The sequence below is a fragment of the Oryctolagus cuniculus genome, chromosome 11, assembly GCF_051225735.1.
Source record: "Oryctolagus cuniculus isolate XC-2025 breed Fujian yellow rabbit chromosome 11, ASM5122573v1, whole genome shotgun sequence".
Lineage (NCBI taxonomy): Eukaryota > Metazoa > Chordata > Mammalia > Lagomorpha > Leporidae > Oryctolagus > Oryctolagus cuniculus.
Window position 1 is genome coordinate 117,543,234 of NC_142877.1, and position 18,093 is coordinate 117,561,326.

Below are 18,093 nucleotides of genomic sequence, written 5' to 3' on the forward strand. Positions count from 1 at the left end.
GAAGGCGCCTCTGAGCTAGGCCCCTGGAGCCGCTCCCCTGCTGGGGCTCAGTGGCAGGGCCGGGCTTCATCTCACTGCCCAGGGCACGTGTGGGAAGCAGGCTTGGCCTTGTTTTTTGCCCTGGGGATGGGGTGCAGGAGTGCCACCCATTGTGGGTCTCAGGTGCACCAGGGCATCCCTCCAGCCCGGGAGCCATCAGTATAATGTAGGGACTTGGGAGGGGGCAGGCCTTCTGTGAGTCGCCTATCCTGGGAATTAATTTTTCTCTTAAGAATGCCTCCGCGTTCTGAGGCTCCCATCACTGTGGCTGTCACTGTTGGGTTATAAATAGCTTCAGTACATCAGGTGAGGCCAGGTTTTTTCCTCCTGCTTTGGGACCTTACGTGAATAAGCCCTTTTATTTTTAAGGTGATGTTCGCTCCAGGTCTGGGGCTAAGGCAGGCTGCAGGGACCGGGGTGCGCAGGGGCAGCTTCCCGTCTGAGGTTCCCACTCACGGAGCGCTTGGTGGTAACCTGACTTCACGTAGACTTCCACAGCGGCCTGGGGGTAGCATCCCCACTGCCCAGAGGAGGAGACTCGAGGCCTGGAGCGGGGAAGGTGCTTTCTCAAGGTCACATGTGACTCCCGGTCTGGTCCTCTTTTTACTACATCCCACTGGCCACCACTGGTGTCAAGTCCTGTGACGTGCATGGTAGACGAGTGGTTTCTCTCTTCCGGTTTAAATCGCCGATCTCAGTTGCCCTTAATTGTCTTGAGCAGGTGAACCCTGGACTTAGCGCTTGACTTTCAGTTTGGCGGCTTTTCTTTCTCCTCCCCCCTTTGATCTCAGTGGCCCCACCCGACATGGGTCGCAGGTTTCTGAACAGAACGTGGAGCCTGGATCTCAGGGGAGGAGACCGGGATGCCATCTGGCCGGCCCAGCCCACCGAGGCTTGGCTCCCTGACTTCCTAGTTGGTCGTCAGCCAAAGCCTGGTGCGGGAGACAGTTGCAGAAATTCAAGTTAATTCATACAAGAAGCCATGCCCAGGTTCTGTTTGTGAAAAATCTCCACCTTCCTAATTCCCTGGCGTGTCCATCTTCACTGGGCCGCTGGGCTGCTCTTGGGCCTTGTCTATGGTGTCGGTGTCCATGGGTGGCTGGTTTGTTTCCAACACAGTCACGTCTGGTTTCTCCTTCTCACTTCCGAATCCTGAGTTCACAGTTGTCTCCCTGGATTTTGAAAACCCATCATGCACTCGTCATGATTTTATCTCCCGCTTCCCTGAGTAGCGTCCCTGTCGGTTCGATTCCCTCCCAGCCTCCTCTCTGTCATCACATCGCTCTCGTCTTTTCGTTTTCTCCCTTGGTTGGCCTCGCTTGGATATCCATGTGCTGAATGTTTTGGCCATGATAATTAGATGGGTTGTAGTCTCCATTGGTTGATTAGTTTGGCTTTGAATGGGAGCCGTTCCACGCCTTCCTCCCAGGACACCTGTCCGCGGTGTGTCCTGCTTGTTCAGGGATGAGGGTCTCTGATTGGCTGCTCTGACAAGAAAGCTCCAGGTCTCCACCTGGTAACCCTCCAGTGACTGCCTGCACATCCAGTGTTCGGAGTCCACGACCACTGCCTGCCTGCCCCTCTGTTGACCCCTGAGCTGTAGAAGGGCGCATCCCAGGCTCTGCCGTGTCCTCAGAGCTCACAGTGACGGTGAATGCCAGCGTGTGCCGGGAACTCTAGTACGGTGACGGTAGGAGACACTGAGACCCAGAGGAGTGAAGCAGCGTGGCTGAGCTCAGACGTCACGCAGCACGTGGGTGGCAGAGCTGGGTTCAGCCCTGCCGTGGGTCAGGGAGGACACGCAGGGCTGGCGGGAGCAGGAGAGAGCGCCAGAGCTGGCGGCCTGAGGCTCTCGGCTCCTCACACTGAGGTGAGCCTCCTGCAGGTGCTGGCCCCGCGGCCCGTGCTGCACCGACCCGGGGACCCCACGCGGCCTCGGCGGTGGTGAGCTTCCTGGGAAGCCAGGCCTGGAGGAGGCCCAGTGCCATCTCCGGAGAGGCCCCCAGGAACAGAGCGGGCTCTACGGGCCTGGGATGGAGTAGCGCTCCGAGCAGGCTGGGCCACCCGCGGCCACCGCCCGCCTCCTGGGACTGAGGTGCTCTCTGTGTGGTGTCTCACCCCAGGTTTTGTGTCTGCAGACAAGGAAAAGGGGAAAGAGAAGCTGGAGGAGGACGAGGCGGCGGCCGCCAGCACCATGGCCGTCTCGGCCTCCCTCATGCCGCCCATCTGGGACAAGACCATCCCGTACGACGGCGAGTCTTTCCACCTGGAGTACATGGACCTGGACGAGTTCCTCCTGGAGAACGGCATCCCCGCCAGCCCCACCCACCTGGCCCAGAACCTGCTGCTGCCGGTGGCCGAGCTGGAGGGGAAGGAGTCGGCCAGCTCCTCCACGGCGTCCCCACCGTCCTCCTCCACTGCCCTCTTCCAGCCCTCTGAGACCGTGTCCAGCACAGGTGGGTGGAGGCCTCCGGGCAGGGCCGCCTGCCCCATCGGGAGGTCGTGGTGGGGCTCCACGGCCCACGCTGCCGGGCCTTCCTGTCGGCTCCCTCGCCGCAGGAGTCGGGGCGGTGGAGCGAGCCCGGCCAGTGGGGTGTGCCGCAGGATGAAGGCCCCACGGTCCCGGTATGCGTTTCTCAGCGCCGCTCTTGTACCCCGACGTGCGCTGTGCCACAGACGGGCGGGAAGCTCGGGCAGTGATAGTAGTGAGGGTACTCCTGCCACTCACGTTCAGTTACCGCTCGCTCCGTGCCAGACAGACACAAAACCCTCCCACGAACTCTAGGGGCTGAAGACCGTCACCCTGAGTTACGGGCAGGGAAGCTGGGGTTAAGCAGTTTGTCCAAGGTCACGCAGCTGGGAGGCAGTGGCCCTTGAATCACGCAGCTGCACAGCCAGGCGCTGCCAGCGAGAGGCGCAGAGACGCTCCTGCAGGTGTGAGCTCCGGGGCCCGCCTCGCTCTCCTGTCTCTCTGCCTGTTCTACCTGTGAGGGGTGGTTTGCTCTCGTGCCCTTGGACACGACCCCATCAGAGGAGACGCAGCTCCTGTTCCAGGGGGCTCTGCAGAACTGCGGCTCAGGGCAGGCAGGTGCATGTCTCACCCAGGAGATCCTCCTAGCCCGTGCTTTTTTAACTCTTTATTATGGAAAAGTTTTCAGACAGAATAATGAGACTAGTCTGGGTGGCACTGTGGGGCAGTGGGTTAAGCTAAGCCACCACTTGAGAGGCCCAGCTCGCTTACTGCAGCACCGGGGTTGAGTCCCTGCTCTGCCTCCAGACCAGCTTCCTGCTGATGCAGCTGGGGGGTGGCAGTGACGGCCCGAGAGATTGGATCCCTGCCGCCATGGGAGACACCCGAGTGCATTTCCTGGCTCCTGGCTTCAGCCTGGCCCACCCCTGGCTGTTGTGGGCATTTGGAGAATCAGTGAATGGAAGATCTCTTTGTCTCTGTCTCTCCCTCCCTGACACGCTGTCTTTTGAATAAGTTGTTTTAATTGATTAAAAACTACTAGAATGAACTTCCGTGTTAGCCATTACCACTTTCAACAATTCCTAATTCATAACCAATTATTTTCAATAAAACTTGAGATAGTTTATCATGTCAAGAAGATTGCATATATAACTGAAGTGGGAGTTTAAAAGTGTTTGAAGAAATTAGTTTGTTTCTTTGAATCAGGATCCAAGCAAGGCTTGCAGTTGCACTTGGTGGGAACATGTCTGTGGGCTCCCCTCTCCTTGTTTCTTTCTTTGAAATGTATTTGTGTTTTTTTCTTCCAAGATTATTTATTTTCCAAGTCAGGGAAGGTGGGGAAACCTTCCATCCGCTGGTTGGCTCCCCAGATGACTGTGACAGCCAGCGCTGGGCCAGGCCAAAGCCAGGAGTCAGGAGCTTAAGCCTTAGCTGGGTCTCACGTGGGTGCCTGGGGCCCAAGCGCATGGGCCGTCTTGTGCTGCTTCTCCCAGGCCATTAGCAGCTGGACTGGAAGTGAAGCAGCCAGGACACAAACCAGCGCCCAGTTGGGACACCGGCTCGCAGGCAGCGGCTTCACCCTCTGTGCCACAGCAGGCCCCTGCAGTTTATTTGTTGTTGAAACCAAATCATTTGCCCTGCAGGGTTTCACAAGGGTTGGGTGTTTCTGGCTACGTCCCTTTAACATGTCTCTCTGCACATCACTTTCTCTGGAAGCTGGTTAGATGAGAGACGACAGCTGATCCTGACAGAATTCCCATTTGAAGCCAGTGAGTTTTTGTTTGTTTTTTGATTTATCTGAGAGGTAGAGGTGAGAGAGACAGACAGATCCCATCTGTTGGGTCACTCCCTAAATGCCCATAGTGACCAGGACTGGGCCAAGCTGAAGGTAGGAGCTGGGAACTACTTCCAGGTCTCCCACGTGGGTGACAGAACCCAGTCACTTGAGCCAACACTGCTGCCTCCCAGGGGCTGCGTTAGCAGAAACCTGGAGTCAGGAGCTGGAGCTGAAATCAAACCCAGACACTGACATGGAGCACGGGCGTCTTCCCGCGAGGCCACGTGCCCGCCCTGACTTTCTGTCTAAGTGAGCCCTTTCCGAGGCGTGCCCTTACTCAGGTGCACGTGTCCTCAGCGCAGAGCCCCGTGAGTCTTCACAGAGTGAAAGCGTCGTCGCCCGTTCAGGACCTGGAACACTGCTGGTGTCCCTGAAGTGCCCTGTGACGCCGCGCAGCCTCTGCTCCCCACGTTACCATCTTTCTTGTATCATCACCAAATACTAGTTGTGCTTACAGTTAAACTTTTTATAACAAAATTGTACATAATATCCTCTTTTTTTAAAAGAAAATTGTTAGAGAGGCAGAGGCAGAGAGAGAAAGAGAGAGGTCTTCATCCACTGGTTCACTCCCCAAGTGGACGCAATGGCTGGAGCTGGGCCGATCCGAAGCCAAGAGCTTCCTCCGGGTCTTGCATATGGGTGCAGGGGCCCAAGGACTCAGGCCACCTTCCACTGCTTTCCCAGGCCATAGCAGACAGCTGGGTCAGAAGTGGAGCAGCCAGGATTTGAGCAGGCACCCATATGGGATGCTGGCACTGCAGGTGGTGGCTTTACCTGCTACACCCCAGCACTGGCTCTTGTTTTTAATAATTGTAGCCTAATTATATGCTCGTAAACATCCAGCTTCCTTTAGCTAGAGTCAGAGGACATGTAGAATCACGGGGTAGGGACGCAGACTCGGCTCTGGCAGCCAAGATGCCGCTCAGGACAGCAGCATCCCATGTTAGCGCCTGGACTTTGAGTGCCCCCAGCTCTGCTCCAGGTGTCACCTTCTGGGAGGCAGCAGTGATGACTCAGGCAGCTGGGTTCCTGCCACCTGTGTGGGAGACTCAGGTTGTGTTTCCAGCTCCTGGCTTCAGCCTGGCCCAGCCCCAGCTTTTGCAGATATTTGGGGAGTGAGCCAGCAGGTGAGTGAGCTGTTTATTGTCAGTGCCTCTCTGGCTTTCAAATAAGTAAATAAAATTTTAAAGAAGTGTGTATGGGCCGGTGCCGCGGCTCACTAGGCTAATCCTCCGCCTTGCACACCAGGTTCTAGTCCTGGTCGGGGCACCGGATTCTGTCCCGGTTGCCCCTCTTCCAGGCCAGCTCTCTGCTGTGGCCAGGGAGTGCAGTGGAGGATGGCCCAAGTGCTTGGGCCCTTCACCCCATGGGAGACCAGGAGAAGCACCTGGCTCCTGCCATTGGATCAGAGCGGTGCGCCGGCCGCTGCGGCCATTGGAGGGTGAACCAACGGCAAAGGAAGACCTTTCTCTCTGTCTCTCTCTCACTGTCCACTCTGCCTGTCAAAAAAAAAAAAAAAAAAAAAAAAAAGCATGTACATTATAAACCTCTTCACACCAACAAAACCGTTTACCAGACATATTATGAAGTATTCTTTTGAGGCTGGCATCATGGCACCGCAGGCTAAGCTGCCACCTGCCATGCCTGCATCCCGTATGGGCCCTGGTTCAAGTCTCCACTGTTCCTCTTCCAATCCAGCTCCCTGCTAATGTGCCTAGGAAAGCAGTGGACGATGGTCCAAGTGCTTGGGCCCCTGCACCCACACAGGAGACCCAGACGGAATTCTGGGCTCCTAGCTTTGGTCTGGCCCAGCCTCAGCCATTGATGCTATCTGGGGAGTAAACCAGCAGATGGAAGATCCCTTTCTCTTTCTTTTTAACTTTAAAATCTTGAAAGAAAAAAAAATTTAATATTTATTTATTTGAGAGGCAGAGTTATAGACAGAGGGAGAGACAGGTCTTCCGTCTGCTGGTTCACTCTCCAAATGGTCACAACAGCCAGAGCTGAGCTGATCTGAAGCCAGGAGCCAGGAGCTTTCTCCAGGTCTCCCATGTGGGTGCAGGAGCCCAAGCGCTTAGGCCATCTTCTGCTGCTTTCCCAGGCCATAGCAGAGAGCTGGTTCGGAAGTGGAGCAGCTGGGACTAGGACTGGCACCTGTATGGAATGTTGGTGCCACAGGTGGAAGATCAACCTACTGTGCCACAGTGCCAGCCCCCGGAAGAAAAATTAAAATACAGGTAATGTAAAACGTATGAGGATGCCTCAGACAATTAATGGGAAGTAGTTAATGAGTTTGGGGAGGGGCAGTGCTGTGGCTTAGTGGGTAAAGCCACCATCTGTGATGCTGGCAACCCGTATGGTGCCGCCACTTCAAGTCCCGGCTGCTCCGCTTCGATCCGGCTCCCTGCTAATGGTCCTGGGAAAGAGTGGAGGATGTCCCATGCCCTTGGGTCCCTGAACCCATGCTGGGGACCTGGATAGAGTCCCTGGCCCCTGGCCCAGATCTGGCTGTTGTGGGCATTTGGGGTAGTGAACCAGTAGATGGAGTCTCTCTGTCATTCTGTCTTTCAAATAAATCTTCAAAAACAAAAACAGAAAACAGTTTGATGCAAAATTATTTTGAAATCCATGCATAGTTTTTTCCTAGTATGTGATTTCATGAACTTGTTTTTTTGGTTTTTTTTTGTTTTTTTTTTGTTTTTGTTTTTGTTTTTGAAAGGCAGACAGAGACAGAAGACAGAGATTTCCATTCCACTGATTCACACCCCAAATGCCCACAACAGCTAGGGCTGAGCTGCAGCTGGGCCAAGCCAAAGCCAGGAGTCTAGAGCCTAATCCAGGTCTCCCACAGGGGTAAGGACCCGCTACTCGACCTTCACCTGCTGCCTCCCAGGGTGTGTGTTAGCAGAGAGCTGGAACTGGGAACAGCTGGAACGTGAGCCCGGGCGCTCCAGCGTGGCCTGCAGGCATCCCAAGTGTCGTCCTCCGTACTGCACCAAATGCCAGCTCCCACAGCCCCCACCCCCGCTTTTGGTATATTTTTAAAAACATTTATTTGACATTCAGAGTTAGCCTCCATCTGCTGGTTCACTCCCCAAGTAGTCACAATGGCTGGGGCTGGGCCAGGCCAAAGCCAAGAGCCAGGAGCTTCTTCCAGGGCTCCCACGTGGGTGCAGGGGCCCAACACGTGGGCCATCTTCTGCTGCTTTCCCAAGTGCATTAGTAGGGAACTGGATTGGAAGTGGAGCAGCCAGGGCTGGAACTGGCGCCCATGTGGGATGCTGGCATCACCGGCGGCGGCTTTACCCACTAAGCCACACCACCAGTTCCTCCCGTAACCTTTTTGAAGACCCCTCATACACTGAAGAATTGCACACATGCTAGGGATGAAAGTAGGATTCCTCCTGACGTGGCAGCTCTTTCTGTAGAAAAGACGGAGTAGCATATCCTTTGGTTTCCGGCTTCTCTCATCTCTAAAACTGCGTCACGTCGCACACAGCTGTGGAACAGTGCCGCGCCTGCGCCTGCGCCCGCGCCCGTGCCTGCGCCCGCGCCTGCGCCCGCGCCTGCGCCTGTGCCCGTGCCCGCGCCCGTGCCTGTGCCTGCGCCTGCGCCTGTGCCTGTGCCCGCGCCTGTGCCCGCGCCTGCGCCTGTGCCTGTGCCCGCGCCCGCGCCCGCGCCTGTGCCCGCGCCCGCGCCTGTGCCTGCGCCCGCGCCTGCGCCTGCGCCTGCGCCTGCGCCTGTGCCCGCGCCCGTGCCTGTGCCTGCGCCTGCGCCTGCGCCTGTGCCCGCGCCTGCGCCTGCGCCTGCGCCCGCGCCTGCGCCTGCGCCCGCGCCTGCGCCTGCGCCTGTGCCTGCGCCCGCGCCTGTGCCCGCGCCCGCGCCCGTGCCTGTGCCCGCGCCTGTGCCTGTGCCTGTGCCTGCGCCTGCGCCTGCGCCTGCGCCTGCGCCTGTGCCCGCGCCCGTGCCTGTGCCTGCGCCTGCGCCTGCGCCTGTGCCCGCGCCTGCGCCTGCGCCTGTGCCTGCGCCCGCGCCTGTGCCTGCGCCTGCGCCTGTGCCTGTGCCTGCGCCTGCGCCTGCGCCTGTGCCCGCGCCTGCGCCTGTGCCCGCGCCTGCGCCTGCGCCCGCGCCTGCGCCCGCGCCTGTGCCTGCGCCCGCGCCTGCGCCCGCGCCCGCGCCTGCGCCCGCGCCCGCGCCCGTGCCTGTGCCCGCGCCTGCGCCTGTGCCTGCGCCCGCGCCTGCGCCTGTGCCGTCCCCATTCTGCTGAAGAGCATTTGGGGCCTTGCTAGATCGGGTTCTGATGGCGCTGCTGTCAGTACGTGGGCATTTACCGGGGCTGGAATGGCTGCTCACTGGGTGCGGGCACACTCAGCGTTTGTAGGTGCCTGCCTTCAGTGGAGAGCGGCTCCTCCACCACCAGGGTTCCGCCTGCCGGGCTTCGGTGTTAGCGTTGGCAGTGTTTGTGCTGGGGGGTCCCGGTGATGCTTCCAGCAGATTGCCACCGGGCCTCCGACTTCCCTCTTCCCCCGCAGAGTCACTTTAAGGTCTTGCTGTCGTGGCTAGAATTTGTTCACAGAAGTATCCTCTGGGAAGGAGTCGTCCTCAAAACCGTTGCCGCTAAACCAGTTTTTATGTGCTTCTTGTGAATTGTCCCCTTCTGTTTCCTGGGGCTTTCTCTTGTCCTGTCCCTGAAAAGTAGCCACATCTTAGCATTTGGTTTCTGCCGAGTTTAGAAAAGTCCTGTCCACCAGGTTGCTCTCCAAATGCCCACAACAACTGAGACTGGGCCTGGGCGGAAGCCAGGGCCTGGAACTCAATCCAGATCTCCCGGGTGGTTAGGGACCCAGTTACCTGATTCATCGCCACCACCTCCCAGGGCCTGCATGCAAGAAAATGGAATCAGGAGCGGGAGCTCAAACACCTGCCCCCAGGGTGACGCGTGCCCTGGCTGGTGGTCTTGCCGGTGCGGGGTTTGACGGCCCCGCTTGCTTCCAGCCCCCACAGTGCTCCCTGGTCATTCACTCCTTCAACGCTCAGACCTCTGAGTACCTAACCCGTCCAGAGTGTACCGTGAATTATGTGCATGATGCCCGTGAGCCCTAAGTCTGACCACGCACGCCTCTTCCCCGCACAGCGGCCTCACAGCAGCACCACTGACTCAGACCAGACACATCTGGGGGTGGGGGCTGGAGGAGGGTCTGACCGGAGCGTTTCGGGGCACTGTTCAGGCCGCACGTGACCACATGTCCCCTGCAGAGCAGAATGCCTCTCTGTTGAGAACCACTGCCTTATGTGGTTCAGACCTGTTCTGTCCCTCACCCCTCTTGTTCACTCACACTGGCCCCTTGAACATACCAGCTGGGCACCTGCCTCAGGCTCACTCTTTCTAGAATGTTCTCCCGGATATGCCCATGGCATCTAAGACTTTTATAGATACTTTTGTTTATCTTGTATAATGTCAGCCTTCTCCACTAGATAACATTCCATGAAGGCAGGGCTTTGTAGCTGTTACACTGTTTAGTCTCTGGCTTGTAGTAGGTATTCCATAAATACTTGCTAACTGAATTATTTCGTATACTCTTACCAGTAGCCTTGGACAAGTAGTCCAAAGGTACATTATTCTTTCAAGTAAAACTCTTATCTTTAGTGACAAGCAAGCTTTGGGGTGGGCATTGTGGCGCAGTGTGTTACGCCACCACTTGGAACACCAGCGCCCCACGTTGGAGCACCAGTTTGAGTCTTGGCTGTTCCACTTCCACTCCAGCTGTCTGCTGATGCTCCGGGGAGGCAGCAGACCAGGGCATGGGTACTTGGACCCTGTCCACCTACGTGGGAGACCCGGATTGAGTTCCTGGCTCCTGGCTCTCGTGGCCATTTGCAGAGTGAAAAAGTGGATGAAGGTTTTCTTTTCCCTCCCTCCCTCCATCTCTTCCTCTCTGAAAAACACATGAACAAGTCTTCTAAATGTGAATTAAAAGATGGTGTTTGTTCTCGTAAGTCGCACAGCCTTTGGACTGGAGGTGGCTGTACTCCAGCGTCCGTGCCCCGCGAAGTGGAGGCGGCGCCGGGAGGGACAGGAGGCAGAGTCAGCAGACCGAGGGTGGGGATTCCATTCAGCCACTTGTGCCCACGTGGCTCCTTTCTCTGAGCCTTGTGGCCGCCTCTGACAGAGGGGCTCACACCCACCCATCCTCCGTCAGAGTGCCCGCAGACTGCGTGCACCCCAGGGACCCAAAGGTGGAGCCCGTTTCAGTCACTTAGTCGAGGTCGCCGGCCAGTATAGTTCATAGAGAGACTCAGCTGTTACTCATTAGTTGAGAACTTGAAACCACAGGAAGTTGAGGGCATAATGGTTTAATGTTTTGCTTAACATCTCTGGGCGAAGAAAACAGTTGGAAAATGGTGTCTTTTTCGAGGGCCTGTTTCCTTGTGAGCATCCTGTTCCTTACGGAGAGAATTGTTTCTGTGTCCCTGTTGGTGTGAGCGGTCTGTGCCGGTCTGGCTCCAGGGCTGCTGTTGGCGTGAGCTGTGCGTGCCAGTTGTTTCTGTCCCTGTTGGTGTGAGTGGTCTGTGCCGGTCTGGCTCCAGGGCTGCTGTTGGCGTGAGCCGTGCGTGCCAGTTGTTTCTGTGTCCCTGTTGGCGTGAGCGGTCTGTGCCGGTTGTTTCTGTGTCCCTGTTGGCGTGAGCGGTCTGTGCCGGTCTGGCTGCAGGGCTGGTGGGGTTGGGTTTCTTCCCAGGTGGCAGTGGTTGGTGCAGCTTTGAGAGCGCAGAGGCCTGGGTCTCGTCCATCCCAAGGGCTGCCCTGGACCACCTGTTTCCGTGTCTTCCAGAATCTTCCCTGGAAAAGGAGAGGGAGACACCCAGCCCCATCGACCCCAACTGCGTGGAGGTGGACGTGAACTTCAATCCCGACCCGGCTGACCTGGTCCTGTCCAGCGTGCCTGGCGGAGAGCTCTTCAACCCGCGGAAGCACAAGTTTGCCGAGGAGGACCTGAAGCCGCAGCCCATGATCAAGAAGGCCAAGAAGGTCTTCGTGCCTGACGAGCAGAAGGTAACCCGGCACCCCTCCTGCGTGGGGCACAGCGCGGGGGCTGGGGCTGTGCCCGCTCTGGCTGCTGTCTCCTGGGGAGCCGTCCCTGCCGTGGACCGCAGGTAGAGGCTGTGAGTTCAGGGCAGGGAGCCACGGCCGGCGGCCATCCGGTGGGGAGAAACAGTTGGGTGGTGCCTGGTGAGCAGACAGAAACTCCGGGAGTTACACCGGGGCCACCGCCACAGTTACACTGTGGCCCAGCCATCAGGCAGGAGCTCGCTGGGGCGCAGGAGCTGGGGCTGCGCACGTCCTTGCTTTGGAGGGTTGCTGGTTCCGTGGAACCGGCGGGAAGGGAGGATTGTGTAGTTTCCACGCTTTCCTATGAAACACTTAGAGGAAGGACGTTCTCGCCCGAGCCAGGCAGTCAGGCCGGCCTGCGTGCGATGCCCACGTGGCCTCCTGTGACAGAGCCTGCCTCTCAGGAGGTGTCCGAGACTGTGGGAGCCGTGACGACGGCGGCACACGGGTGGAGCTCGCTGAGGCCACTCGTGTCGTCCTCCAATGACTGGGAGGGGGTTACTGTCGCGTCCTCCATGGCGGAGCAGGGGGCCCGAGACAGAGGTTCAGGGACTCGTGTGGTCCCACTGCCTGAGTCCTGCAGAGCGAGGACTGGCGCTGCAGGGCCCGGAGCCCAGTGCAGGCCTGAGCACAGCAAGTGGGGGCTGCGGCGCTCCCCACAGGACCTGCCCAGGACTCACCCCCCCCCACCCGCGGCAAGGACAGTGCCCCTCGGAGTCCTCCCAGCCCCCTGCCGTAGCTCTGAGCAGAATCTGGGCTGCGGGAGGGGAACGGCTGGGTTCCCTGGTGAGGAAATCAGAGACCCACAGGGTGACCTCCTCGCAGGATGAAAAGTACTGGACGAGACGCAAGAAAAACAACGTGGCGGCGAAACGGTCCCGGGACGCCCGGCGCCTGAAGGAAAACCAGATCACCATCCGGGCGGCCTTCCTGGAGAAGGAGAACACGGCGCTGCGCACGGAGGTGGCCGAGCTTCGCAAGGAGGTGGGCAAGTGCAAGACCATCGTGTCCAAGTATGAGACCAAGTACGGCCCCTTGTAACCCGGGCCCCTCCCCCGGGCGGGGCGCTGCCTCACTCAGACCTCTGCCTGGGGCTCCCTGAACCCCACCCGCGCGTGGAGACTTAGGACTCGTCCTGGGCGCGTGGCGGCGCACCTGCCCCCGGAGCATCCACGTCTCAGCTTCATTATAACACAGCCGGCGCTCGCGGGCCTTCCCAGGGGCCGCCTCCCTCTGGCTGGAGTGCAGAGGATCCACATCGCCGGGGAGCGGCCTCGATCTCTGTCCCTGGAAGTCCTGGTTGAATCGGAAGGGACCTCTGGCGAGCAGATCTTTCCCAGGGTGCTCGGGCTTCCCTGGACTCCCACGCTCCCGGCCCGGGCTGCCGAGGGCTGTGCAGAGCGAGCTGTGATCCTGTCACCCTCAGGTCTTCTCAGGTCGCAGGGCTTACACCCCATCATCCCCAAAGAGCCTTGGAGAGACGCAGCCACTCCGCACTGCGTGGAGGTGAAGTGTTGGCATGCGGCAGCCACAGGAGGGGTCCCTGCACAGCCTGAGGTGGGCTTGGGTGTGGGCCTGCAGCAGGAGGGAGCCCAGCGCCCTTTTTCTCTCGTGGCTGTGGCCTGTGGTCTGCAGGCCCAGCAGTGGGCTTGCCCCACGAGGCACCTGCTGTGGAGGCTCCTGAGCCTGTGCGGGGAGGGCTTCTCACGGAGGCCACCTCGATCTCGTCTCTCCCACCAGACGGGGCCTCTGGGCCTGCCATCCCTTCCACCCAGTAACCCATCTACAGTCTCATTTAGGAAAGAAGGCCCCTCCCTGCAGGAGGCTTCACTTCCTGGACCAGGGTGCGGCCTGCCTCGCAGCCCTCCGTGTGGGCACCGGGCGGCCGTGATTCTTGAGAAGCCCCTTTTTATTGCTCTGCCCACCTGGAGGTCATGGGGGCCCCGGGTCTCCCTCGGGAACCTGGAGGTCACGGAGGGCCCTGGGTCTCCCTAGGGGATCCTGGGTGAACCGCCCAGAGGGTGGCAGCAGGGCAGGGCACCTCGTCAGGGATCCCCGAGGACGTGGCGCCACTCTCTTGGGACAACGGGCTCTTGGGACATTCACACGGGACTGGAGTCCCCTCAGTCTTGGTCCCAGGGGACGGGGCCACCGCTCGAGCCTGGCTGTGCTGCAGAGGGAATTTCACAGCTGTGGCGGCCTCTGCGTCCCAGCTGCTCCTGGGGTCTGGTCGGAGCCGCCCTGCTCTGCAAGAAGATTCACCGAGGAAATCCGTGGGACCCTCTGCTCCTTGGGGTCAGTGGGGCACCCTGAATGGGGGTGTTTATTTGCTCAGGGCGGGCAGCCTGTGGTGAAGAGGAGACGGAGGAGACGGCACCCTTTGTCGCACTTAACACTGGCTTTATTTAAAGTCGGGGCTCAGAGTCGCGGCCCCGACCCTGAAGACTTCATAGCAGATGTTAAGACCAGGGAAGCCACCCACTGGCCGCGGACTACACCCCAGGGGGACGCCCAGGCCCCCGGGGACCTGCACACCCACTTCTCCAGGGGACTTGGCAAGGGTCCCTAAGGCCAAAGGAGGCCACCCCTCCCGCCAGGCCCCGGTTCTTCCTCTGTGGTTCTAAAAACACCATGTACACACTTTCCACTCTGTTGTAACCGCCAGGGCAGTTGCACCCAGCATGTCCGTGTCTGCCCTGGGCCCCCGCCCACCCGGGCACCCCTGCTCTGGCTACTCACCAGGAGGGCAGCTCTCCTTTGGATATTGGTGAAAGAGCCTTGAGCTTTAAAGCTGTTCGTTTTTTGGCTAGAAAGTGTATGGTTTGTGTTTCTCCAGTTTCACTTTTTTTAAAGGATAGACACTTGAGTCGCTGGGAGTGTCCACGTTCTGATCCCGTGGTGGGACGGCGGCTCCGTGTGTGTCCTTTCGTCCCGCCTCCTGTCTGCACGGTACCCACCTTTCCTCCCCCCAGGCAGTGGGGTCTGGCTCCTTCCCAAAGCACTTCCTTGGAAAGCGTGTCCGTGCAGCCCCTTTGAGTCGGGAGCCTGGGGGACAGGACGGGGACGCCCCCAGAGGGGGACACAGCAGTGCTCGGTGAGCTTGTTTCCCTGGGCTCGGCCCTGGGGCCTCGCACGAGTGCTCAGCTTCTGTCGTGGAGATGGGAGTCTCGACTCCGTTTTGAGCCGTTTCTCTCTCGGGGCCAGCAGCCAGCTGAGGCGTCTGTTCAGAAATGAGAAGCCAACCGGAGCTTGGCCCGCCAGCGGCTCCTGACGGGCTGGGAGGTGCAGCCCCCCCGAGCACCCGCCTCCAGCTCTGGCAGCCACGTTGCGAGAGTGTCCACATGATGAATAGCTCTCGGACGTGGAGGACAGCGAGCTCTCGGGCAGGTGGTGGCCCTGTGGAGGGCCTCAGTGACTCCTGCTTTGCCTTCTTCTGGCTCCTGAGGCTGGGGGGGCACGGGGCGTCCGCGGCTCCCACAGTCCTGCCCGAGGCCGGGCACGGTGTGGGGCCGGGAGGGCAGGCCTCTGCATGCTGGGCGGTGCGCCACACGGGGCCCACCCGGGGCTCCTGTCACATCTGTTAATCAAGTGCAATAACTTTTCTAGGAGATGGTAGAGATGCTTCCAGGTGGACACTGCAGGTGTTGGCCATGCCTGAGCGCCACTTGGGCTTATTTTTCTGGGTGCATGTGATGAGACGGGTGGGGGGCTCTGCGCCCCCGGAGCTGGCATTCCAGCGGGCCCCTCTCCTTCACCTTTTTTTGGGGGAAGGAGGCAAGGAAAGGATCCCTTCTCCTGGCTGGAGAGGGCAGAGGCAGCCGGAGCCCGTTGGCCTTACTTGCGTGTGTGCGTGTGTGTGTCACTGCCTCTGGGCCGGAGCGATGTGGGGAGGGAAGCCGGGAATGTATCCTTTTCAAAACAAAATTAAATATTTTGAGATGAGAATGTTGGGGCTGCGTCTTCTGTCCTGCCCACGCGTCCCTTCTGCGTGCTGGCCTTGGAGCTTGAGGGTCAGTGACCATCCATCCCAGGTACCTCCTCCTCGCCAGCCGAGTCCCTAACCCCTCTGTGCCCTGTCGGCTGGAAGTAACCCGGCCTGCTGGTGTTGAGACGCCAGGAAGAAAAGCAACTGCGGCGGCTAACAGTGCCGTCCAGCTAGGAGGGCAGGGACTGCCGATGAGGGGTCCCCAGACGGCGGTGCTGGAGGACACCCTGGGGCGACAGGGACATGGTGAAGGCCCCGCGAGAGCCGGGTGCTGGTGGTGGGAACCTGGGAGTTTTCTTGTTGTCAGTGTCTTCTGTTGGTGGTCATGAGACTTCCACGAGTAAATGACGAGTCCCAGGCAGCAGCGATGTGGTTGCCGGGTCGCTCAGTGCTGGTGTCCCCAAGGCCGCTGCTCAGGCTGGCCCCAGTTCCCCGGGAGCGTTCGGCGGGAGTGGGGTGCACCAGCCCTGCCCTAGCCGGGCCTGCTGCGTCCTGGCTTCCCTTCCCGCTGCACGTGGTTGGTGCTCAGGGAACCCTTCATAGTTCTGTTTCTGAGGTTTGAAGTTTGGGGACAGAGGCTGGCAAGGTGCACTTTCGGAAGCGACTGTCACCAAGGCTCAGGTGTCTCAGGTCACAGCGGCAGAGCTGAACTTCAACCGCGAGTGGACAGAGGGTTGGCAGGGCCGCAGGACGGTGGCCGGGCAGCTGCTCCCCCCATCCCCGGGTCAGCCCGTCCCAGTGCTCAGGGAAGGGCTGGTGTCAGGCGCCGGCTCAGAGGCACTGGCGCGTTTGCTCCTCACAGGAGAGCTGTCTGTCGTCGCCCCATTGCACAGATGGAGAACTCCGCAGTACTCACTGGCTGCCTGTTTGGTGCCCTCACAGCATGCTGGGAAAGGCCAACATTAGATGGACGGAAGTAGAGGACGAGGCACCGAGGGGCCCGAGAGGACTGGGAGTCGGGGAGGCCAGTCAGCGGGGGTCAGGGGTGACCTCGCTGTGGGTGGCACCGATGCAGGGACCGGGAGGCTGGCTGGCTGGGGCTCGGCCTCAAGGTCCGCATACAGGTTGGGTGCGGAAGCCTGCAGGTAGGCACGCCCAGCAGCCCCTGCTGCCGCTGGCCGGCGGACGAGGCACAGGGCGGCCGTGAGAGAGGAGGGCACAGGGCAGCGCGCCCCTGACGCTGAGCTTGGGGTTGCGACTCCAAGTGAAATGAAGCAGATGGAACCGGAGCCTTCGCCCACCCCCAGATCCGTCGCCAGGGTCTGACGCCAGCCTTTCCCTGAGATCTGCAACCTGCGGTCTGTTTCCTCGCCGGCCAGCGATGACCTGCTTCACCCGTTTTCTGCCCCCGTTCGAAGCAGAGACTGTGCAGCGCGGGAGCACAGGCCGAGGACACTGCTCAGCGCGGGAAGGACGCTGCCTGGGGCCTCCCTGTCCTGGCTTCCAGCCGGCCTCCGCCAGTTACGAGGGTGTGATCTGGGCACATCCCTTTCCCTCTCTGGGCTGCACTCTCTGCAGAATGGACCCCAGCCTCCGAAGGCCATTGTGAGGGTTTCCTACCCGGGCACCTGCCGGCACGGCAGAGGCTGTCCGGGTGACACGGGGCAGCGTGGGAGGCGGTCAGGGCCAGTTACGCCCCTGCCTGAGCTGGTCCCCCACCCCGCCCCTGTGTACGAGGAGCACACGCCACACACGTGACAGGTGAGTGCCTGACACCATGCAGCTCGCTAATTCTCCCCCTCCTACACACACACTCCCCTGCCCCCTGGAGGACGGATTTCCAGAACTGGACGTGCGCACGCGCGCACACACACACACCCCGCCAGGCCCGCCCAGCCGGCAGCTCTGACGTCAGAAGCTGCCAGCCACAGATAGGAGCAAGCAGAAAAGAAGTCAGAAACAGGCCCCAGGTGGGCACCCCAGCCCCCAGCCCCAGCCCCAGCCCCAGCCCGCCTTCCCCGAGCTCCTCTCGGCTTCCCGTGCCAGTGCGCAGGCTGACGCGGCAGACAGGACCGAGGCCCGGGCAGGAGCCCGGCTCGGTCTGCAGGAACGGGGCAGCACCGTGGCCGCTGCTCGGCCTCCGCCAGTTTTCTCCAAGCTGAGCTGGGGGTGTCCACTCGGGCGGGCTCCAGGCTGAGTCCAAGGGGTCAGCAGGAGCTGGTCTGCTGCCTCTCAGAGCACGAGGCTGGGGGTCTGGGTCCTCACTGGCCTTGCGGTGCCCAGCACCCTTGCCCGGGCGCCTCCTCAGGCAGAAATCCAGGCTCAGGCTGTCTTGGGTGAGGCGCCCAGGGTCTCGCACCTACTGAGTGTCGCAGCTGAGATTCAAACCCAGGCTTGGGGCTCCTGGGTCGCGGCTCTTTGCATCATGGTGGTCGCCCAGCGCAGGGGCTGGCACTGCCCGGGCCGGTCCACGCTGCAAGGAGAGCCCCACCTCCACCTCCCTTGGGCCCGCGGCTGCAGGCAGGGCCAGGGCCTTCAAGGTGACGCCAGCTGGCAAACGTGAGAGCAGTGGTGATTACCAGCTTCTCCTAGCTTCTTCCTTGATCTCCCCTGTCCAGCCAGGCCCCGCGGCCCCGGATCCCAGCGTCCACCCTCCCTGCACCCAGCTCTCTCCCCGTCTCCTGGTGTGCGCTCTCCTCCTGGGTGCTGGGGGC

The 18,093-nt window shown here is 60.2% G+C and overlaps 1 protein-coding gene across 6 annotated transcripts in view; it reads left to right on the forward strand.

Annotated features, from left to right (window-relative positions):
* Nucleotides 1-15,399, forward strand: part of TEF (TEF transcription factor, PAR bZIP family member) — a 25,276-nt gene extending 9,877 nt beyond the window's left edge. For 2 of the 6 annotated variants that reach the window (XM_008275170.5, XM_008275169.5), the window contains exons 2-4: nt 2,163-2,495; nt 11,177-11,397; nt 12,280-15,399. In XM_008275170.5, the coding sequence (XP_008273392.2) occupies nt 2,163-2,495; nt 11,177-11,397; nt 12,280-12,495 (770 nt within the window). In that variant the 3' untranslated portion in view covers nt 12,496-15,399. Of the gene's footprint in view, nt 1-2,162; nt 2,496-3,316; nt 3,558-11,176; nt 11,398-12,279 lie in introns of those variants that run through there. The other 4 variants (XM_002721393.6, XM_002721392.6, XM_089309011.1 and 1 more) reach the window with 2 other exon arrangements.
* Nucleotides 15,400-18,093: the final 2,694 nt, after the last annotated feature.